Consider the following 24,697-nt stretch of genomic DNA (forward strand, 5'->3'; position numbering starts at 1 on the left):
TCTTGCAGGAGGAGGGGAACCTTGGTCAATAGAGAAAGGAAAAAAAAAAAAAAAAGATGGCAGACCTAGTGGGTCAGTGTGCTGGTGGACAAAAAAAGTTCTTGAGAGAATTGTATTGTTCTTCAGCCTATTGTGGGCTCATCAGCAAAAGGATTTTGCCTTTTCCCCCTTATATCAGTCAGGCCTTTTTGTTTTCAGACTAGAGAGAAAGAAGGTAGTGTTTTCTGTGGTCCACCTAGGCAAAGATAGCCACTCTTGCTAGATTAGCTCATAAGAGAAGAGGATAGCAACAAATTCTTTTTAAAAAAGTGTTTTTTTTTCCTTTTTTTTATTGGTTGTTCAAAACATTACAAAGCTCTTGACATATCATATTTCATACATTAGATTCAAGTGGGTTATGAACTCCCATTTTTACCCCAAATACAGATTGCAGAATCACATCGGTTACACATCCACATTTTTACATAATGCTATATTAGTAACTGTTGTATTCTGCTACCTTTCCTATCCCCTACTATCCCCCCTCCCCTCCCCTCCCATCTTCTCTCTCTACCTCATCTACTGTAATTCATTTCTCTCCTTTTTTTTTTCCCATTCCCCTCACAACCTCTTATATGTAATTTTGTATAACAATGAGGGTCTCCTTCTATTTCCATGCAATTTCCCTTTTCTCTCCCTTTCCCTCCGACCTCCAACATAATAGTTGGATTAATTGTGACATATTTGTTCATATACATAATTTGATCAATTTCATTCTACAGTACCTCCTGTTGACTTCCCCTCCTCCCTCCCTATAATTCCTTTCCTCTACCCTATTGTCTTCCCTTCTGTTTTCACAAGATCCTTTTCTTTTCATTTCTTTTCCCTCCCTCCCTCCCTCCCTTCCTTCCTTCCTTCCTTCTTTTCTTTCCTCCCTCTAGCTTTTCATATGAGAGAAAAAATATGACCCTTGACTTTCTGGATCTGGCTTATATGGCTTAACGTAATGCTCTCCGGTTCTGTCCATTTTCCTGCAAATGTCATAATTGCATTTTTCTTTATGGCTGAGTGAAACTCCATTATATATATCACATTTTCTGTGTTCATTCATCAGTTGATGGACACCTAGACTGATTCCATAACTTGGCCATAGTATGTTGACTTTAATTCTCTTGGATAAACAAGTTGGGTCACATGGTAGTTTCATTCCTAGTTTTTTAAAGAACCCACACTGATTTCCATAGTGGTTGTACTAGTTACAATCCCACCAAAAGTGTGTAAAAGTGTCTTTTCCCTCACATACTCACAAGCATGTATTGTTATTTGTATTCTTCTTTTTTGGTACCGGGGATTGAAGTCAAGGGCACGCAACCACTGAGCCACATCCCCAGCTCTGTGTTGTATTTTATTTAGAGACAGGGTCTCACTGAGTTGCTTAATGCTTTGCTTTTGCTGAGGCTGGCTTTGAACTCGTGATCCTCTTGCTTCAGCCTGCTGAGCCGCTGGGATTACAGGCTTGTACCACCATTTGTATTCTTGATGACTCTCATTCTAATTGGAGTGAGATGGAATTTTAGTCTAGCATTTCCCAGTTTGCTAAACATGTTAAATATTTTTTTCATACATTTGCTGACCATTTGGATTTCTGAAGTATGTTTAATTCATTTATCCATTTATTAATTGGATTTTTATGTTGTTTTGAATTCTTTATATAGTCCAGATATTAATCCTTTGTCAGAAGAGTAACTGGCAAAGATTTTCTCCCATTCTCTAGGCTCTTTCTTTATACTCTTATTTCTTCTTCTGTGCAAAATCTTTAATTTGAGGCCATCCCATCTCAATTATTGGTATTAGTTCCTTAACTGAGGGGTTCTATTGAGAAAGTCATTGCCTGCATTTATATGTTGGAGTATTGGCCTTTTTTTTTTTTTCCTAACAGTGGCAAAGTTTTTGGTTTAATTCCTAGGTGTTTGATCCATTCTGTGTTGGCTTTTATGTAGAGTTAAGAGATAAGGATCTACTTTCATTCTTTTATATATGGATATCCAGTTTTGCCAGCACCATTTGTTGGAAAGGGTGTTTTTTTCCTTCTCTGTATGTTTTTGGTACCTTTGGGTGATGGGTTCTTTAAAGAGAGGCAGAAGGAGGGAGACTGAATTTTCATAAGATTATAAGAAAGACCCTGTCATCTCTCTCCTGTAGCAACTTGCAGGTGGCAGGTCTTAGGATGTGGGTGGCCTTGTGGACACCCAACACTAAGCACCTGGCCCAGACCTTGCCCTTCCTCAGTGAGACCACTCACTCTGTGAATTGCCTCCTGTGCACTGGCTTATTCTCACTAGTATTAAGACATGCTCACATCTCTCAGGTCCTAAAGTTTTAAAATATCTTCCTTGGCATGACACTCCCAGGTCAGTGACAAAGGACCTCATCATGGTGGGCATAGCAGGGGACATGTGCTTAATCTTATGGGTGTCAGTTACCCTTGCCCTCAGAGTTCTGCAGTGATGGACCCAGATGGATGCTTGCACAAAAAATGGGTAGCATTGCAGAAAGCAATACTGAGCTTAGGGAATCATCTGCTTTTATAGCAAGCAGTAAACAGGCCTGCTGTTTTTACTGGCAGGAAGATGTTATCTTATCCCTCACGGTTGCTCATGGCAAATAAAACTCTGAAACATGGTCAGAGCTTGGCAGCCAGCAAGAATGTGCATATTGGAGCTACAGCAAAGGAAGGGGAATAAGTGGGGAGGGTATTGGATATCATGAAGATAGATGTAAGGTCAGTGGGATAGAAAAAGGAGATTGGGAAAAGAAAAGGGAGGATATGAGGAATGAATTTGACAAAATTATGCTGTGTACATGTATGACTCTATGACAGTGAATTCCAGCTTTATGTATTTGAAAAGCACTAATTAAAAATAAATAGATCAATAAATGGAAGGTAGACCAATAGTACAGAGGAAGAGGAGTAGGGAGAAGGAGGAGGTGAAGGAAAGTGGGGAAACCAGGGACTGAAATAGAGTAAATTAAATCCCATGCATGTATGGTTATGTCAAAATGAACTCAACTATTATGTACAACTATAATGTACTAATAGAAGCAAAAATATATATGCATGTTTAGAAATTCAGCATATCCAGAATGAAACTTTTCACCTCCCTCTTTCCTAAATTTGTTTCTCACCTTTTTTCTAACTCATTACCAATTCACCCTTACCTCTTTTATGATCTTCTTCCCTTCTTATATTTAGTAGTTCATGAGGTTTGATGGATTTCTACTATCTGGGCTTTTTAGTTACTCTTCTTGTCCTTCATTACTGCCCTTTGGTCAGTCCAACTGTACTTGTCTTTCTTGGTTAAGGCAGCAGTTTTATGTCTTGCAACTAGGATATTCATCTTATTTTATTAAGTTATTTAATTTAAGATTTATTTATTCATTTGTTTGAAATTCAGAAGGTTCAAATGGTATACTGTAAAGCTTCCTCCAGTCTTTGCTGTGCCACCAACTCTCCCCAAGGCATTACCTACTTTCCAGGTAATGTTACTTACTCCTTGTGCAGACTGCCAGAGTGGAGATACATTTCTTCTTTCCTTTGTTTTTCTTTTAAATAGTAATGGGACTGGGCATGTAGCTCTGTGGGAAAGCACTTGCCTAGCATGTGTGAGCCCCTGAGCTCCATCTCTAGCATAGAGAAAAGCCCTACTAATGGTAACAAATTCTACCATGAGGCCAGCGCAATGGTTTCATTAATGAGGTTCTTGGCATAAAAGTTAGCTAGCGAGATCGAAATAAACACACAGACTCAGTTACCTTTTTCTATGACCAGGTCCGAGACGGCTCCCCTCTCTGGTTCCCTCCTCTAACCGCCCGGCAGGGCAGCAAGGATTACTCAGGGCTAGCAGGAGAGAGAGAGAGCGAGCACGCCAGGGAGTAGCCTTTTATTGGGGAGCAAGAAATTCAGGGGAGAATTCCATCCAATGAAGGTTGAAGGGGGGCCGCACTCCAAGGTCAGGGTCAGTGATTGGGCCTCCGGGGTCAGTGGTCAGTTACACCCCCACACGGACAGGTTCTCTCAACAGGAGAGGGCCGGGAAAGCTCCGACACAGCCAGAGCGCCTCAGACCCTAACCGGGAGTCACCCAGTCACGTGTGAGAATGGCTTCCGACAACAAATATTTTTGCACTTTACCCTGTTTACATAATAAAGTGTCTAGGGCATCATTTCAAGTCTGAATATAAAGAATATCTTTTGTTTTCAGAATGTTATCCCATTGTATAGATAAAACATAACTTATTTAATCAGTCTATTATTGGACATTTGGTTTGTTTTTGCCTATAAAAATAATTACAAATAATACTGTAGTGAAAAACTTTGAACATACATCATTTCTCACATGTATGACTACGTCATTACTTCAGTCTAATCATGTTGCCATGCTACTTAAAAATCCTTCAATGTTACTCTGTAGCATTAGAAATTAAACTCTTTAGCATGGTTTTCAAGGTCTCATGTAATCTGGCCACTTGTCAGGATTCTGATTTACTTTTTTTTTGTTTGTTCTAGGTGGATACAATATTTATAATTTTATTTGGTGCTAAGGATCAAACACAGTGCTTCATGCATGCTAGACGAGCACTTGACCAGTGAGCCACAACCCCAACCCTGGTTTACTTTCTTGTTCTTCCCTGTCTTAAACCTTATATCCCAGCCACACTGAACTTCTTTTGATCCTTGAATGGCAAGTGATCTCAGTGAACTTAGGGCCTGTAAGTATGCTGTCTCCTTTGCTTGAAACATTTCTTTCCCTATGTATGCTTTTAAGTAGTTCAAAAGTCAATTCTGATGGAAGCTACTCCTGGGATCTACAATCCCAGTCTAGGTTAGGGGCCTTCTCTGCATGCCCATGATACCCTTTACCAACCACTGCCCTTTGCCCAGTTTGTTTTTTTAATTATAATTGCCTGTTTGTCAGTTTTCTCCCTTAGAACATAAATTCCATGAGAGCAAGGATAATTTTTATCTTATTCATTTCTGTATCCCTAGCACCTAGCCTAGTCTCTGGCACATAATAGGTACTCATATTCATTATGTTGAATGAATATTATCTGGAATTACTAAAAATGCATTTTAACTTTAATGTTGCTACTCACTAGCTATGTAACCATGGTTAAATCATTTATACTTAATTTTAATCTCTTTACCTGTAAATTGAGATAATATTCCTAGATACCTAGGATGAAGAAGAAGTGACTGAAGATCAGGTAAGATGGTATATGTGAAAGTACTTTCCAAATATTATACAAATCAGATATTAAGAAAATATTGGGGCTGGACTTGTAGCTTAGTGGTAGAGTGCTTGCCTAGCATGTATGAGGCACTGGGTTTGATTCTCAGCATCACATATAAATAAATAAATAAAATAAAGGTCCATCAACAATTAAAAGAATATTTTAAAAAAGAGAAAATATTAGTTGTTAAAGTATGGAAATTTGTGTTATAATCTCATATATAGTACTTAACTTTCATATAGAATGGCCATGTTGAATTCACTATATGAATATATTAGAAAGAAATATATTAGAAAGAAATCACAGTCCAGTATACAAAAAGCATTAAAAACAATTTAAATTAAAAAAATTATCAAAATTTTTAGTTGACATAGAGCCAGGTACAGTAGTATGTACTTGTGTTTCCAGCTACTCAGGAAACTGAAGCAGGAGGATCACTTGAGGAGTTCGAGACCAGCCTACGCAACAAAGCTAGGCTTTATATTAAATTAAAAAAAGAAAATTTTGTTGTTGTTGTTGTTGTTGTGCTAGAGATTGAACCTAGGGCCTTGTGCATGCAAGGCAAGCACTCTACTGACTGAGCTATATCCCCAGCCCCACAAAAACCAAATTTTAATTGACAAATAATAATTATACATATTTATAGGATACAGTGTGATATTTCAACACACGTGTACAATGTATAGTGATCAGATGGAGGTAATTGGTATATATACCACCTCAAATATCACTTTTTCATGTTGGGAACATTCAGAACCCTCTCTAATAGCTGTTTGGAAATAAACAATCAGTTATTATCAACTGTAGTTACACTACTTAGAAATTTTATTCCACTCCTTCCATGGACAATTAAAATATTGGTTAAAGTTTCTCAGAGAGGCACAAGGGGGATTATGTTGTTACACAGCATACACAGCATGATGTTATAATTTTCTCTTTATCACTCTTCTCAAAGTCTAGTTCAGGATGGTAGCTATTCCCTAAAAAAGCGCTATTCAAAAGGAGTACTACACATTGAATTTTAAATTTGCTAATAGCAATTTTAAAAAAAAAATTAAAAAAAGAAATAGGCATAGTTAATTTAACAGTATGTCTAGTTTAACCTAATAGGTCTAAAATTTGAATGACTAAAATGTCATTTTAATATTGTAATCACTATTAAATATTAATGAAATATTTTACATTGTCTTTTTATACTGTGGGAGACCAACCTTGCACGTGACTGAGTTAACTCCCCTGTGCGATGTGGCATCAGGCACCCATGCTGCTAGACTGCCCTGCTCTTCTAGGGTTCGAGTTACTGTGTCTTTGTGCCTGGGAATGGCTTCCTACAGCCCCATGGGTGGAACTGTGCTCACCTGTTCCTTTGTAATATTACCCCTTGCCCTATTTAGGATAGAATGTTCCATGGAAGTTCCTTGTGTGTGTCCCCTTCTCTTACTGTGCCCTTGGGTGTGGCCTACCCAGATGTCAGGCAACCTGCTGATAGTGGACATCAAGAAGATAGACTCAGGGCTGGGGATGTGGCTCAAGCGGTAGCGTGCTCGCCTGGCATGCGTGTGGCCCGGGTTTGATCCTCAGCACCACATACAAACAAAGATGTTATGTCTGCCAATAACTAAAAAATAAATATTTTAAAAATTCTCTCTTTCCCTCTCTCTCTCTCTCTCACTCTCTCTTAAAAAAAAAAAGAAGATAGACTCAGCCCCTTGAAACCTGATCCCTTGCCTCATTTTGAATAGCTTCTCCTCAATAAAAGGGGTTAGCGCATGCTCTCTCTCTCTCTTCCTGCGGACCCTTAAGGTCAGAGGAGCTGTCACAGCGACCTCAAAGAAAAAGGTATTTGTGTCTCTTGTGTAGTTATTTTGCCGCAGTCCAGTCAGCCCAGTTCAACTGGAGTGACCCCTGAGTGTTTTAGTCACCAACAGAAATCCGGTAATTGGCGCCCAACGTGGGGCAAAAGGTCTGAGTCTTTAAGCTGCTGGGACAAAAGGGACAAAATAATAGTGGCCCGTATGGGATCTCCAGTATAAAAATTAAAGAAAGTTTAGTGAAATTGAAAGTTCTCTCCAGAAGTTAAGCATGCATAGGATTTCAGAATATTGTGGGTGGAATTTTAGAAAGTAAGTGAATTAGAACGAAAATCTGTGATGTTAAAATTTTTAATATTGGGGTATAATTCTAGAGACTCTAAATAAATGTAAAGAATTATTAAGATGATTAATAGGCTGTGTTGTTGAGTCCTCTTCCATGGAAAGAGCACTTTAGTGAAATTTTATTTTATTATTTTTATGAATCTTTATAAAAGATATTTTGGGCTTTATGTTCTAGACATTTGCACTAGGAGAGTGAGAAAAAGGGAGAGAAAATGTTATGATGTTTACCTGGAGAGAAGTAAATTTCAATTTTCTATTGTTTTTGTGAATACTCAGAAAGTTTGTACTGACTTCTTTGCTACATTCTTGTCTTACTGAATCAAAATGGCTAGAATTCAGCTGCTAGGGACAAAAGACTTTAGTCGCTGCGCCCCATGGGGTCTGTAACTAGACCCGTGGGGCTAGCAGTGCCTTTTAACCTTTTAAACCTTTTGACTTGACCTCATTGCCGAATGCAGCTTGGCTTAATATCTGATGGTAATGCTGGCATCTGCTACTAAAACTTTTAAAGCACCCACGTGCTATGAGGAAAAATAGAAAATATAAGAGGACACAGGCTGCAACTGCAGGTCGCAAAGACAAAGCAAGCTGCTACCAGCCGTAGGATCTTGGCCAGGCGTGGGGAATGCAGACAAAACCAAAGGAAATGCAGTAAGCTAGGAAAACTCGGAACTTTTGCCTGATAATGGGCAATGTACTCCATGGTGTTTGCATCATCATGGTAACCACGTGATGCCTGTCTGGAGGAGCAGGCTTCCTGGTCCTGCCTCCTGCATTTTCGTGGCTTCCCATTGGTTCTTCCACTGTCCATTCAGATAGGACTTCTAGTCCTGCCTTCCAGCCTCTAATCTGTTCTTCCTGTTTCAGACCTTCCGGAGCCTGCATTTTTAAGAATGCTTACCTGTAAATGCTAACAAAAGATATCTTTTTCAGACAAAATTTAATTCCACAGGTTTCTACTTTGCAGCCCTAAATTTAAGTTAGTTTTGAGTTAAATAACCTTATTTTTCTCTATAGTTGTGTTACTAAATAATGTTCTATTGATGAGAGATATCAAACATGCTTCTTTGTATTTTACTTTTAAGTTTGGAGGTTATGGGGATGCATTTGCTCGCCACAGGAACAAAAGCCGGCAATGTTCCTGTGATGAACAAAAAATCCTTATTCTAATTCCTGACTATATAATTACAGAAATAAATATGTATGCATAAGGATCTTATTTCATTTACATCAAGTGATGTCACATAGAAGAGTGCTCTCCTAGTTAAAAATAAATTAAAATGGATCCAAATATTTTAAGAACCACATGGTAACATAAAGTTAAAACAATTATAAGTTATGCTCTAGGCATTTAGATAACCCATAGTGTAATCTATAAAATAATTAGGATATATGTCTAATTGTTTAGTTAATATATATTTGTCTAATATTTTTCTTCAACATAAAACCCCTAATTTTTATGTTTTATATGTACATTTATCTGATACACTGCTTTTTAGTTACAGATATTTGAGATAAATGTATTTACTATAAATTTGCTTTTAAGACAAAATAAAATCTTCAAGTAGTTTCTAATTCTCAAGTTATTGAACAAACTTATAAGATCATAAACAAAAATAATTCTGTCTGCATAAATATCTAAGGATTTTAACTATATTTTCATTGATATTTCTTATCAAAGTACAATAATTTATTTATAGATTCTAAGGTTTTCAGAAATTGTTCCAAAGTATAGCTAGGAAAAATTCTAGAAGACAAAGATGCTTCAACAGAGAGGAAGCACACATTGGAGATCCAAAAAAGAAGAAGAAGAAAAAAAATCATCTCTGGGTAAAACAAAAAGGTCTTTATATTCTAAATTTTAATGATAAAAATATTTTTCTAAATTGAAAGATCTTTATACCATTATCTAACCAGATGATATAAAAAATTAGAACAGAAACCAAAAAAAATTAGAACAAATAAAAAAGAGATTTACATGTACAGGACTAACTATAAAAATTTTAAATGATTAATTCAAGGATATTTCAGGCTATTTTTCTAATTTGACTATACTGATGTGAGCTAAGATTTTGTCCATATTTTGACATGATAAAAACCTATTGAAATGTTAAGTTTATTTCCTTAAAGAAAAGTTTTTATTGCCTACTGATTCTTATTGTTTAAGACAAAGATTTTTTCTGGTAAATAAATTCACATCCGTAATTAAACACTGAGTATATTAAACTGCTAATTTAGATCCCAATTTTGACAATTGTCCTTTGAGAATAAATTTGATTGATTCAAAGACACTGAGGCACTGTTGATTCTTACATTTTTGTTTGTTAGGACTGAGGTTCTCCAAATTAAAGTCATATGTTACTTTTGAGCAATAAAGGTGACAGACTTTAAAAATTCATTGATATTATATAAATTCTAACTGGATCTCTTATTCATAAAAAATATGGTAAGATTTATATACTGTTCCCTACGCTGGGAAATAACCTTAATTATATTTTTTAAAAGACAATTGAGAGGGCTGGGATTGTGGCTCAGTGGTAGAGTGCTTGCCTAGCACGGATGGGACCCGGGTTCGATCCTCAGAACCACATAAAAATAAAGATATTGCGTTGTATCCATCTACACCTAAAAAAAAAAAAATTAAGAGACACCTAATTAATAAGTAATATTCTAAAATATAGAGAGATTTTGAGACCTTCTCAAAAAGAGATTGAGAGTTCTTAGCTAAATTATTAGGATGGATCAACTAGTCTATATTAAAAAATTATAATAATCAATAAAATGTAAATCTATTTTTATCATTTAAATACTTGTACTATTATCTATAACTTAAAGTAATGATGCTATAACTTATGCCAAGCCTTTACTCAATTTTATTAAATAAAAAAAAGGGGGAATACAGGACCCCAGAGACATACTAGATCTTACAAAATAGTTCAAATTTTTTCTTAAATTATAATATTGAGAGTCTTAATGTTATTAAACACTATTCAGTAAATTAAGTCAGATATCAAAAGAGAGTTTAAACCAGTCATCATGATAATGACTGAGAAACCTGGCACAGGAAGGTCAATTTCCAACTACAGAGTTTACAAACATGCAGCTTCATGAGCTTGTCAGGTAAGTAAAAATTATGAAAAGACTTGTATGGACCCATTTCCCAGGTCCATCTGTAATGTACATTACAGTGTGGACTAGAAGATCCACTCATATAACTAGATAATTGTACTGACTGTAATGGTCAATTATATATTGATTCTAATAAACAGGCTGTCTGGAAGTATCTTTTAAGAAAAAGACAGTGTTAGAATAACAGATTCTCCCGCATCCATATGGATGGCGAATATAGACCAGATGTAAGTAACACCAACTAAGGGCCAGTTCTGTATGAAGGATCATGCCCTGAGTTTTAGCACTGCTCTCCTCTTCATCTATCTGTCCCTCTCAGCTTTGTCACAATATTAATGTTTGTCTGTGGCCTTTCTCCTTCCTTCCTTCCTGAACACAGCCTCACCAGCCCAGTGCTGTGAACTGGGCCCTCCACAGAGAAGAAACCTGAGTTTTTTGATCCTAAGGTAAATGCCGGTGTGGAGACCACGGGGGCATTATTTATAAAGGAGACAGAGAGCCCTCTTGGGGATAATGCCTTGCACACTCCACATTACCCTGTTTGGCCCTGGAGGATGGCTGGTTAGTCAAAGATGGGTAAGATTCCTCAAGGGAGGAACAACCTAAGTCAGGCACAGCCACAGAGGGGCCATCAGGAGAAAACTTGGGGACCAACAGAGGTGAGGCACAGAATCTCACTCCCTGACCTGTGCAAAGGCCTAATTCTTCTTTATCCTTTCTGAGAGAGGTCTCCTGCCCCCATGACTGCTTTGCTCCCCACGTCCAGCTCAGATTGGAACCCAAGTGACAGACAGAGACCTAGTCAACAGCAACTGCCAGCTCACCACAGCAGGAAACAACTGCAGCTACAGGAATGGGCCATGTCTGGATGTTTCCTCTTTTCTCTTTCTTGGTTCTTACCTCTTTTTTCTATGCTTTTCCCTTTTCCTTTCTTTCATCATGGTTATCCTTTGGCAACAAATTTAATAAAAGGGAAGGAAATGTTGGAATAACTTTTAGATGCAACTAGCAGCTATGAGCATCTTGGAGTACTTGAGGAATCCACAGTCCTTCAGGCCTGACGGGAACACCTGCAAGATGGGGTGCTCTGCTCTAGCCAGCCATCAATGAAACCACATCCTCAGCACCTGTGGTTAGCATGAGAGTCAGGAGCTTCAGGGCATGAAATTCCTGACTCAGTAAGCCCCCTCCCTTAGGGACAAAGACTCTTCCAGATTACTTTCCACCATGACAGCAATATTTAGAGTTTCCTCACATGTGGGTACATTAGGCAGAAGATGATTGGCTTATGAATATTATCTTGTTTATGTATGATTGACAGGCACGCCCCACTTGAACCCTGTAACAGTTGTGTGCATTCCAAAAAGAGACTGAGCTACTGGACGTTAACTTGAGGTTTGTCACCAGCCAGTTCTCGCCAGCTCCCGTAGTCTGTGTGTTGATCCCGCATCTCTACTCCCCATGACTGAGATAGCCTAGCAACTAATTGACCACACCAGTGACAGGAACGTATGCAAGACAGCATATGAAAGACCTAAACCAGCCAATTATGCTGGTCTTTAATGATTAACACTATATATGGACAATTGTCAGAAAGATTATTAAAATAGATTTTCCAAGGGTATTTACATTACTGACAGACCTAATAGACTCTTTAAATGTGAAAATTAAGAGAAAAGATGATAAATATCCTGTAACCTGTAAGAATACAACTTACTGTATCATTAGTTATTGCCAGCTAATATTTCAGAGCTATAATATGCTGAGGTTAATATTCAGGCTTTAAAACAGGTGTATGTCAATTAACCAGACCTAAGCAAGCTGCTGGCCTCATAATCCCTAAAATGACTACTTTATTTTTTTTTAACTTTTTTTTTTTTTTTTTTAAGAGAGAGTGAGAGAGGGAGGGAGGGAGAGAGAATTTTTAATATTTATTTTTTAGTTATCGGCGGACACAACATCTTTGTATGTGGTGCTGAGGATCGAACCCGGGCCACACGCATGCCAGGCGAGCGCGCTACCGGTTGAGCCACATCCCTAGCCCCAAATGACTACTTTAAATATTATTCCTTTTTTTTTTTTTTTCAAATTGCAGCCTTTGTGGCTATGTCTTAAAACTTACAATGTATGGAATTTCTTTTTTTTTTTTTAATTTTTAAAAATGTTTATTTTTTAGTTTTTTAGGTGAACACAATATCTTTATTTTATTTTTATGTGGTGCTGAGGATCAAACCCAGTGCCTCATGCATGCCAGGTGAGCACGCTACCACTTGAGCCACATCCCAAGCCCCAGTATGGATTTTCTTAATGTTTGACTTAAATTACTTCCAAAATTCTTCATGGTCAGATAAGTGTTGATGGAAGGATGAGAACTAAGTAATAATGCTCTACAAGACAATGTAATGAATAATGTGAATGAGCCCTCTGCTCTGTGGTTTATGGAGAAGCCTAAATGCCATGCCAATGAAAATGTCTATGTTACTATGGCCAAATGCAATGCTTCCCAATAAAATTGGGAAAAGATTAAGAATCTTCTGATGAGTGTTTGGCAAAGTAATAATAATAACCTGGATCTTTCAAGTTGATTGTGTTATTAAAATGAGATGTTTTCTACTAATTCCTTTTGTGTTTCAATAGCAGATCATGATAACCTCGGACCAAGAATCCAGTGACTGAAAGATAATTTCCCAGTTTTTTTTTTTTTTTAATTTTAAGAAAGGGGGAATATGTGGGAGACTAACCTCGCACTTGACTGAGTTAACTCCCCTTCTGGGCGATGTGGAATCAGGCACCCATGCTGCTAGACTGCCCCGCTCTTCTAGGGTTCGAGTGACTGTGTCTTTGTGCCTGGGCGTGCCTTCCTACATCCCCATGGGTGGAGATATGCTCACCTGTTCCTTTGTAATATAACCCCTTGCCCTGTTTAGGACAGAATGTTTCATGGAAGTGCTTTGTGTGTGTCCCCTTTTCTTACTGTGCCCTTGGGTGTGGTCTACCTAGATGTCAGTCAACCTGCTGACAGTGAACATCAACAAGATAGACTCAGCCCCCCAGAAATCTGACCTCTTGCCTCATTTGAATAGCTTCTCCTCAATAAAAGGGGTCAGCGCGTGCTCCCTCTCTCTCTTCCTGCGGACTCTTAAGGTCAGAGGAGCTGTCACAGTGACCCCAAAGAAAAAAGTATTTGTGTCTCTTGTGTGGTTATTTTGTGCAGCCCAGTCAGCGCAGTTCAACTGGAGTGACCCGTGAGCCTTTTAGAAACCCGACATTATATTATCTTTGAAATCTGTGCACATTTTCTACTTCTGGTACATCTCACTTTGGACTAGTCACATTTCAAATGCTAAATAGTCAGATACAGTTTAGTGGCTAGTATATTGGAAAGCACAAGCCTAGAACTTTTTTTCTTCCTTTTTTTTTTAAATGTTAATTTTTTAGCTTTAGGTGGACCCAATATCTTTATTTTATTTTTTTATGTGGTGCTGAGGATCGAACCCAGTGCCTCACGCATGCCAGGCGAGCGCCATATCCCCAGCCCCTAGAACTTTTTTTCTTCCATTTACCCCTTTCAAAATTCTTGCCTGCAAGGCCTATCAGGTCTCTTTCCCACCTACCTTTCCTGTCCTCCCTTTTGTGTGTAAGTTGACACAGCTTTAGCTTGTCCCTCTGACTCTGAAGTTTTAAGCAGTTCTCTAAGTCAATGTGCTAAGAGGCCTAGAATGTTGTAAAGGGGAAAGTCTATCCTTACAAAAATCACATTTTTTGTCCCTGCCTCATTATCTATGTTTTATCATGTATACAGTGGCCAGTCTGATGTTTCACATAGCATATTTACTTCATTGCTGTTGTCCATTTTCACAGAACACCTTTAGGGATGTATTGAGAGAAAGTGTAATCTTAGAAATATTTTTAGTTTCCGGTAATACCATCATGTTCAGATTCTGCTTAGGTTTGGGATATAGACATAAAAAATAACACAAAAACTATGACTATAGTTACTCATAGGAGGTATGAAATAAGTTGACCTTTATGTTTTGTTTTCCCTTCATTTATTATAAAGGAAAATATTAATGAAAATAATCCTGTCCTCCATAGTTATTGTTTAGGTTTTTCTGTTAAGTTTGTACTCATCCTGCAACCTCTTGAAGAATTCAAAAATTCTTACTTAAAATGTTTTCCCAGTAAAATAGGGAGTAAATAAAATTCCACTAAATTTATCCAGAATGATAAAGAAATATTCTATTTAAGGGAAATTGTGTTAAGTTAGTATTCAAATACTATGACCTTAATTTTAATAATTTTTAGTGGAAGTTATTAAATTTGAATACAAATTCTGATCTTTATATCCAGAGAGCATTAAATAGAATTTATGCTTTTCTTAGATTATTTGTTGAACTGAATTACATTGTATACAACAATGTAAGGGAGGGGAAAAGGAGTAATTTTTTGCATGGCTACTCTCCCAAGAGCTGTGCTTCATGTTATAGTAGTTAATCTATCTATATCTATATCTATCTATCTATCTATCTATATAGTATTATATATGCTATGTTGTATGTATTATATAATATATATTACATATATGGTTATATAGTATTATATTTGATTCTTAGTGTGTCTTAGTGTGTCTTCATTTCAGTTCTAAGTGTTTGGAGAAAGATGCAGTGTTCTACCTACTAGGAGACATAATCGGATACCCACCTGCTCTGGCAGGTTGTAGAACTAGGATTTGACCCCTGGCAGTGTGGCACTACAGACCCTCCTTTAAAATACTCCTCCATTTTACTTCTGTCACTAATGTAAACTGCACCACAAACTTCTGGGGGTAGATATCAGCATCCTAATTTTACAGATGTGAAAACTCAGGACCAAAGAGTTAAGTAAGTAACAATTAAAATCAGCTGGCAAGAGGTGGGCATTTCTTATTCTTGCTCTCCCTCTTTCTCGTTTTATTCCTTTTCTAGGACTTTTTAATTTTGGCCCAGGAAAGGTTTCACTGACGCCAGTCAGTGAAAACATTTCTTTCATCTCTCTTTGGTTCATTTGTTTGCCTTTTCCTTTCCCCAGAAAATCTCTTTTATAACCATGAGTATTGGGGGCCGCCCTGGACAGGAGCTGTGCATACACCTTTAAGTCCTGAGTAAAGAGGTACTGGATTGGTATCACACCTATTGAAATGCAAGTGGACTTGCCTCTGCTCGGATTGAAAGGTGCAGCTCTGGGAGTTGGTGTTGCCCAACTGGAGTGGGCTGCCTCCTTGTCCCTTTGTAATCCTACCCTTTGCCCTTTTTTGGATAGAATGTTTCATGAAAACTCCCCTACTGTGTCCCCTATATAAGAATAAAGAATTCCTGTGGCTCTTTCTCTTTCTATGAACCCCTAAGGTCACAGAGCCATCCCCGGATTTTGAAAAGGTAACTCTGTGTGCTTTTTTCGTAGTTTTCTTAAGTTATTGAAGTAGTCAGATTTTGTGAACCCAGCATAGGTTGTCAGCTTGGATGGATGGCAATAAATGGAGGCCCCATTTGAGAGTGATTTGGTTTTCTATGCTACCTATGATCTGAAATCATTGAGATAATTATTTAACTGGGTAATTTATATAATACTTGCCGTTTAAGAGTTTATTCTCAAACTATTGACAGTGTTTTGTTTTTTTTTTCCCCCGTAGAGAAATTGGGACAATTATCAGGTCATTAGGATGCTGCCCTAGTGAAGGAGAGCTGCATGATCTACTTGCAGAGGTAGGTGGGGCTGAGAAAATTTTGCCCAACCAACTCTCCTAGGCTCTGACTCCTAACTTTTTTTTGTAATCCTTACTTGAAATTAAAAATTCTTTAAACTACTGAATGTGTTTTTTGAAAAGAATAGGGCAGCTGTGTATATCAACCAGCTGACCTAAAAAACTTAAATCATATATTGAAGAAATTACTATTATCAAGTAACATAATTAATCTAATAAAATCCACTTTAATATTATCCTCTTTTTAAAATTAGGTGAGGAAAGGCCAACAGATACAATGTACTGACCATATGCAGAAAGACCAATGACAAATGAAAGGCATATAGTAAATAAATAAATAGAAGCAGAAAAAGAAGCTGAGTTTAAGGAATTTATAATTATTAGAGGAAATTTAAAAAGCTTTCAGAACAACAATTAGTAACAAAATAATAAGTTTATTTTTTATATTGACTTTATTTATATATAAATAAAAATATATTTATATTTATATATCCTGACTTTATATTGACCATTATTTGAAATACTGATGTTAAAAAAAAAAAACACAACAAATTTAAAGATCTTGATTGGTTTTATTTTGTGATCCTAAACTGAAAAACACTTCATTCCATAAAGTAGACTAAGCATATGAACTGAGCAGAGGAGTTGATTTTATAGAGAAAAGCCAAAGAAAGTAGAAGCAAAGAACAAAGACTATTAGTTATTTTACTTTTTTATAAGGCAGGCATAGGAAGACAGAACAACAGTAAAATAACTGGTTGATTATCACCAGGTTTTGTGTGTGTGTTGGGGGGGGTGGTTAAAACATTTATTATGTTTATTATGCCAATCCAAAATGGTCTATTTGAAATATTTGGTTATTCTCTGTCTCTTGATTGCTGGGAAAAGAAGATAACAATTTAGTTTGGGTTTGATGATCTTGAACTTTAGTATGACTCCATTTTGATTTTTAGCCTGGTCTTTTGGAGCCCAATACAGGAGCTTAATCCCAAACCATAGCCTCCTATAGCTAAGTCTCTGGAGAGTTAAAGCAACAGATGAGCAACACAAGACCAGAGACCTTTCATGTCCTGTTTGGCTTTCCTGTTTTGTTTCTGTTTGGCTTTTTTTGCCTACTATCTTCCCCTCCCTCCATCCTTCCCTGTTCTTCTTTCTTCTTTTATTTTCCTTTTCCCTTCCTCCCTCCTACCCTTTTTCTTCCTTTGAAACTAGGGACCCTGTTCATGCTAGGCATGCACTTTATTTATTTTATTAGGGCCAAACCTTCAGCCCTAATCTAATTTTAAGTGCAGCTTTCAGTTCAACAAAGCACAGACCTTAGGGGGATAAAGCTACCTGAACCACAGCAGGAGAAGAAGCTTTTCAGAATTGCTTATCTAAGTTTGTGAGTTTTGGCAGAGACCAGAGATTAATAAAGAGGATAAGGGCTGGGGATGTGGCTCAAGCGGTAGCGCGCTAGCCTGGCATGCGTGCGGCCCGGGTTCGATCCTCAACACCACATATAAAGAAGTTGTGTCTGCCGAAAACTAAAAAAATAAAAATAAAATATTAAAATTTCTCTCTCTCCTCTCCTCCCTCCCTCTCCCTCCCTCTCTCTCTCTCTCTCTCAAAAAAAAAAAAAAAAAAGAGGATAAGAGAGAAAGGCAAAGAAGTGAAATTTTATTTACCTTCTTTTTCTGCATTGTTTTGTTGAAGAGAAGGAATTGTGATCTGGACAAGACAGTTTCTCTATAATAATACTTCAAAATTTGCTTCAAAGTAAATGGAGTAAGTTAAATGGTGAGTGACATATGTCCTGTAATCCCAGCATCAAGGGAGCTTGAGGCAGGAGATTCACAAGTTTGAGACCAGCCTCAGTGATTTAGCAAGACTGTCTCAAAATAAAAAATAAAAAAGGACGGTGATGTAGTCCAGTGGTAGAGCACCGCTGGGTTTAATCCCCAGTCCCACCCTACCCCCAAAAAACGAATGATATCTGGGGCTGGGAATGTGGCTCAGCGGTAGAGTGCTTGCCTAGCACGGGCGGGACCTGGGTTCAATCCTCAATACCACATAAAAATAAAGGCATTGTGTTGTGTCCATCTACACCTAAAAAAATAAATGCATATATATATAAAAAGAATGATATCTAACAAGACATGTTTTGAATCCTGGAGAAATATATATAATTAAGTCATGGAAGATTACAAAGATGACACTGTTGCACAGATATTAGTACCTTGGAAAATAGAAAGCAGTATCAAGTTTTCATTAACATTTAAAAATATTCAGTGAGTATATTGAAAATTTTAAGAATGCATTCTTTTTCCATTTTGAGATTCCAAAAAGGTATTTTTACTAAGAGTAGGAGAAAAAAAAACATTTTTCCTGTATTGGTATTCACATTAAAAGGAAGAAAAGAAAAGAAAAGAAAGATACCTTAAAGTGTTTATCCTAAAAATAAAAGGAATTGGTGTTAGAGAGAGGCAGCCCAGTGCACTAGGGCAGAATTAGAAATGGGAAGATGAATATATGATGTCATAATAATTGTTGAGTGTTCAGTAGAATAAGCAGAGCAGAAATGAAAAATAACTCTGAAGGTCAGAAAAGGAGAATCTTTAGAGTGTAAACCCATAGTAATTTTTCATGTATATTAATGTTTTAATGTATATTAGGATTGGCAAGCTATAACACTGGCCAAATTGATTTCTTCCCACCACTTATATTTGTAAATGAATTTTTATAAAACATTGGTTAGATCCATTTATTAACACGTTATCTATAACTGTTTTCTTATCACAAGGTTGTAGTGTGGGCAGAGACTCTGCAGCTTGCAAAACCTGAAATATTTATTATCTGGCTTTTTACAAGAAAGGTTTGCCAAAGTAGAACAAATACTACAGCTAGTATCAGAAGATCTGGATTAAATCTATAGTCTCTGCCTATAACTATGTGCAGAGAGCTGCTTGGTTTTTCAAAACCTAGTTCCACTTTTGCCAAAGAAGTACAATGATAATAAATGTTTTTCTTAGGATTAAATTTAATAGCTGTAAGAAGTCACCTGTTATTTGGTGGACATTTGGTGCTTATTTGGGTTTGCTTGCTCTGCAGGTGACTCTCTACCATAAACTGTCTCACTGATTTGGGCACTTAGCCACAGTGGATGCTTAGGTCTCAAGTTCTTGTTTTCATTTGTATTTATTTATTTATTTTTTGGTACTAGGGATTGAAACCATGGGTGCTTTCCCACCAAACTACATCCCCAGCCTTTTTTATTTTTTATTTTGAGAAAGTGTCTCACTAAGTTGCTGAGACTGGCCTTAAACTTGTAAATCTCCTCAGCCTCTTGAGTTGCTGGGTTTACAATTATATGCCACTGCTCTAGTCCAAAGTTTTATTTTGCCTTTACCTTTTTCATAGGCACATCAACATGGCCTTTGAAAATTACAAAATGTTTAAAAAAGTTATGGATCAATGGGGATCAGTAACCTGTGTTTTTCTGTATTTGTATAACACTACAGTTTATTCTAGCTAAATTTTAGTAATGTACTTAAAATAGCTTTCACTATCCTTTTTGAACTTTCCCAAATAAACAAGGGGAAAACACACACATTTATCAAATGTCTATAGGAAATTGAAGCTTTTAATAAACATCTAAGGGAACATGTCATATTGCTAAATGTTCTATTTTAATCTATTTGTGTATATGCTTTAAAATTATTCTATAAAAAGTTGAAATCTGTGTTCACTTCCATAGTTCTCGTCCACTTGAATGTTGTGTAGAAACCCAATTCTCTCTTTAATTTCTACAGTTTCAACTCTTTGCTTCCCAAAGATCAACTTGAAATCTTATGTTTCTCTTGAAATAGATCATTGAAAAAAATCTCTTATTATAGACCATTTAAAAAATCACTATCATCATCCATGCAATATTCTATATTTAGTTACTTGCTTTTCTTCCTGTTTGTGATATTCTAAAAACTGGCAGCTATGAGAGGGGTCAGTAGAAATCTTGTTGACATACAGTTTACCTGACAGTCCTTCCTTTGATATTAAGTTTCTCGGATTTACAGCATGTGGTAACCAGAAGGACATAATAGCATTTTAATACAAGTAGAAAGGATATTTAGAGGTTTATATTCTTTGAAGTTCAAATCTAAGTGGAATTATGGAGGATTTAAATTAATTTTAAAGGAGAACTAAAAGATTTTGATAAATAAGACCTGTGTAGGTAAAATTATTAACTGAGGCTTAGGAACTAAGCAAGCATTGTGCCTTTTATTGGGGTGACCATCCTCAGCCTTCTGTGCTCTTCCATTCTTGACCTTTCTTGGTTTTAGATGTTAAGAAGCATCCTTGTTGGCTATCCATCTATTTTACTTCTCACTCACTGTTCTATTAAGCATCTCTGCAATTTCCCTTAGCTCCCTCTTCCACCTTACTGGTCATGATATGAGACCTCTTAGCTTCTGTGGTTTAGCAATTCTTATCTGGTTTCTGTTACCAAGGTTTCAGGGAGTTGGCTGGCAAATCATTCCATAGGTATTAACAAATCCAGATTTATGACTGCCTAATCTTGTCAACTCAGGCCTGCGGAGGAGACCATGGCAGAACTTAGTAATGCTATTGCCTTTTTCACCAGCATGTTCATGGGGTTCTTAATGAGCAATACATTGTCCATTCTACTCTCTTCCCATGGAACATAATCTTCAGGTGGGTTTTCTGACTCATACATGATATATCCATTCCAGCCTGCTCACCTATTAGCTGACCTTTCTATTTTACTCACTGTTTGGCCATCACTTGATTTAGGTCCTTAAGGGCCATCCTGGCAGCAAATTTGCTCTATCTCTTGGTTCCTTGCCAATGTGTTAGGTCCTATGTCCTGAGAAAGGACCTAAAGCATTCTTACTTATCTTGTGCTGTATTCCAGCCTTCTTGGTCATTCACTTTCATCCTATCTCAGAGATAACTTAGCTAGCTTCTTCCAATTCATGCTAATTTCTTTTGCTATTTCAGTGTATAGCCTCATTCTTCCAGTATCAGGCCAGGTTATGCTGGGGTTTAACTCACGTTTTATCAATCTGTCTGCTAGGAGAGGAGGTGGGGCAGCTCTAGACAAGGGTCCTGGTGAGTCTTCTGCAGCACAGCAGAAGTGCCACCACGTGCTTGGATAAAGGTGCATGTCCAGAGTGTCCAAGAGATCTACCCAACCACCATCCTCAGGGGCCTCCATCTGGATTGCTGCATCCCACATGTCAGCATGCCAGGGTTTTGCAATCAGGACCTTGACCTTAAATACCTTTGTTGGCTAAGCATTTAAACACCTTTGGATATACTAAGTTGTTATGTTTTCTATTTCAGGGATGTCAAATCAAAACTTACAGGCCAAATCCTTCCCACAGCCTGTTTTGTATAGGCTGAGCTAAGGATGGTTTTAACATTTTTATTTATTTATTTTTTATGTGGTGCTGAGGATCGAACCCAGTGCCTCATGCTTGTGAGGCAAGCGCTCTACCACTGAGCTATAACCAACCCCAGCCCAGTTTTAACATTTATTAAAGTATTCTAAAAACAAACAAGAAAAATATGCAACAAAGATCTTATATTGCCTACAAAGCCTAAAATAATTATCTTATCCTTCACAGAAATTTATCCCTCCTGTTTTATATGTTGCATAACTGAGCCGGTTACAGGAGATAAGAGTTTCTTTGTAAACTACTGAAGAGCCCTTATGGCTTTCAATCTATCCTTTGTCTGTTGACAGTGGCCCTCCGTTTCTCATTATTCCTCAACAGGGCATCAGTGTAAACTACAGCCAACTCTGTTGCTTTGTAGGCACTGTTCCTCTCTTATAGTCCAAATGCTTGAATTGTGGCACCTACAAGGACATTCCTTTTCATGGCATTTTTGGAGGTCACCTTTGCTGAAATCTTTAGCAATCAATTGCCAGAGGCTGACAGTGGTCTAATTGCCACTTAGGACATCATCCTTTTTAGCTACACAGCAGAGAAAAAACCTGGCTTGGATCTCCATCTCACTGCTTGTGTTCTTGTACTACTTCTGGCACCACTTGCGATGCTTTGGGTACTGCAAGAAGCAAACAATAAACATGACATGTGCAAGAAATTTACTGGAGAGAATACCCATGAAGGGGATGTCAGAGCCAGTAGAAGCTGGGTAAGGTGTCAGAATGCAGGGTGGTCTGATCCCTGTGATGGAGAGATGAAGGAAGGAAGGAAGGTTAGTTAGGAAGAGAGCTAGACATCTGGCAGCAGTTCTAGAAAACAAGGCTTAACAGATAGTCCTCAGTCTGACTTGCCCTGCAGAGGAGTCTCCCTTTGCAGGCATGGGACTTTTTTAGTGTCCCTGCCACACTATTATTGTCTGGGAACAGCCCATGGGAAGTGTGGCTTTGGCTCAAATATGATGTCTGGGGCATCATTTGATTATATTTCCTTCAAGTGGAGATTAAAGAGGTGCATTTTCATGGCTGCCATAGCTGTCATCAGAAAGAGCTGTAATGTGAACCAGGTGTTGAATGTTCCATAGAAAATAACCCAAAGGAATTAGCTGCTCTGTGTTTTTTATTTTTAAGTTCACCATGATCTGCTAGTTTTTAGAATTAGGTTAAAGTAAAAAGTTACTTAGGACTAAATTGGAAGTTCTCATCAGGGCCAAGGAGTGAGGCATAGAAGACTGAGCAAGAACTACCAACCAACACATAATAACAGTAGGTCAGTGATCCAAAAGAACTGGGCCAGGTTTATCCTGGAATTCTGTTGGGTAAAAATAGGATGCCATGACAAGGAGATTTTAGTACTGATAGTCCTTAATTTAGCTATCTCTTTGCTTAAACAACTTCAATATGGAATGGTTAACCCCTGTACCTGTGCATTTGTCATTCTGGGAGTCCTATGATATTCCTGGGAATTTTCATTTTCCCTCTTCAGAGTTGGATTTCTTTATATCCCAGATTTCTCTTTCTTTTTTTTTTATTGATTGTTCAAAACATTACAGAGCTCATGATATATCATCTTTCATACATTTGACTCAATTGGGTTATGAACTCCCATTTTTACCCCAAATACAAATTGCAGAATCACATCGGTTACACACTCACATTTTTACTTAATGGCATATTAGTGACTGTTGTATTCTGCTACCATTCCTATCCCCTACTATCCCCCCTCCCCTCCCCTCCCCTCCCCTCCCCTCCCATCTTCCCTCTCTACCTCCTCTGCTGTTGTTCAATTCTCTCCCTTTTTTTCCCTCCCCCTTGCCCCTCACAACCTCTTATAATTTTGTGTAACATTGAAGGTCTCCTACCATTTCCATATGCTTTCCCTTCTCTCTCCCTTTCTCTCCCCCCCACTCGTCTTTGTTTAATGTTAGTCTTGAGGAAAAGACCAGATTTCTCTTTCTAGTTCCTGTATCATTTGTGCACATGCTTTGATAGCTTCTTGGAAAAGAGTGCATTGAAAGTAAAATTTTCAGACTTTGTATGTTTGAAAATGACTTGGCTAGTGGGGATAGAATTACACATTCAAGGTCTTTATTAAGAGTTTTGAAACTATTCCTCCAGCTAGACAATCTGTTTTTCTCCAGTGTTTGAAATTTCACAATGATTTACCTTGGGTTGATCCTTCCATCTGTGTTAGATACTTGGTGGACATTTTCAAACTTTTGGAGACTTACACAGTTTAGCTCTAGGAAATTTTATTGTGATTTTTTTAAAATGATTTTTAACTACCCATTAATTTTCTTTGTTATCTCTTTTGGGACTCCTACTATTCATTTGTGTGCTCCTGGGCTACTCTTCTATATTTCTTATTTTCTTATTTTTATTTGTTTACCATGCTACATTCTTATTTTTTACTTTTGTTTCTGTCTCTTTTTGTTAGATTTCTTGAACTTTCTGTCTCTGGTAGATTTCTTGAACTTTCTCTTACAATATTTTTATTGAGTTTCTCATTTCTGCTGTTTTTAATTTTCAGTAGCTTGTTTTTGTTCTTAAGAGTCCCTCTCTTCAATAGCTCCATTTTCAGAGGTTTCATCTCTGAAATATTGGTGATAGCTTATTTAAAATTTTCTTCTCTTTGTATAATCTCTTCAAGTTGATATTCATATTTGTTTTCATCTTTCTTTCTGTTAGTAGCTTTTTTCATGTGTCAGAGCTGTCAGCTCATTAACAAATTGAGCATGAAGCTGGTCAAGTTTAAATTTCATCATTGGGTATTCTGAGCCTCACCAACATCAGAATCTGTGAATTTTCTCTTTTGCAGTCTTGATTTCTCAGAATAGAATCTTCTAGTCTTCTGCCCGGGAAGCAAAAGCACCTAGCTGCCAGTTAAGGCACCTTCTGTTTTATACTCTGCAGAGGATTTGTCTCTAGACTCCTGCTGGGTCAGAGAGAGAGGTAG

The 24,697-nt window shown here is 37.3% G+C and overlaps 1 protein-coding gene across 1 annotated transcript in view; it reads left to right on the forward strand.

The window, feature by feature from the left end:
• The window catches only part of Drc8 (dynein regulatory complex subunit 8), a 137,248-nt gene that overhangs the window by 86,394 nt on the left and 26,157 nt on the right, over nucleotides 1-24,697 (forward strand). Inside the window, exon 3 of the mRNA XM_076831743.1 lies at nucleotides 16,224-16,296. Within this exon, the coding sequence (XP_076687858.1) occupies nucleotides 16,224-16,296 (73 nt within the window). The remainder of the gene's footprint in view (nucleotides 1-16,223; nucleotides 16,297-24,697) is intronic.

Source organism: Callospermophilus lateralis, chromosome 13 (assembly GCF_048772815.1).
Source record: "Callospermophilus lateralis isolate mCalLat2 chromosome 13, mCalLat2.hap1, whole genome shotgun sequence".
Classification (NCBI taxonomy): domain Eukaryota; kingdom Metazoa; phylum Chordata; class Mammalia; order Rodentia; family Sciuridae; genus Callospermophilus; species Callospermophilus lateralis.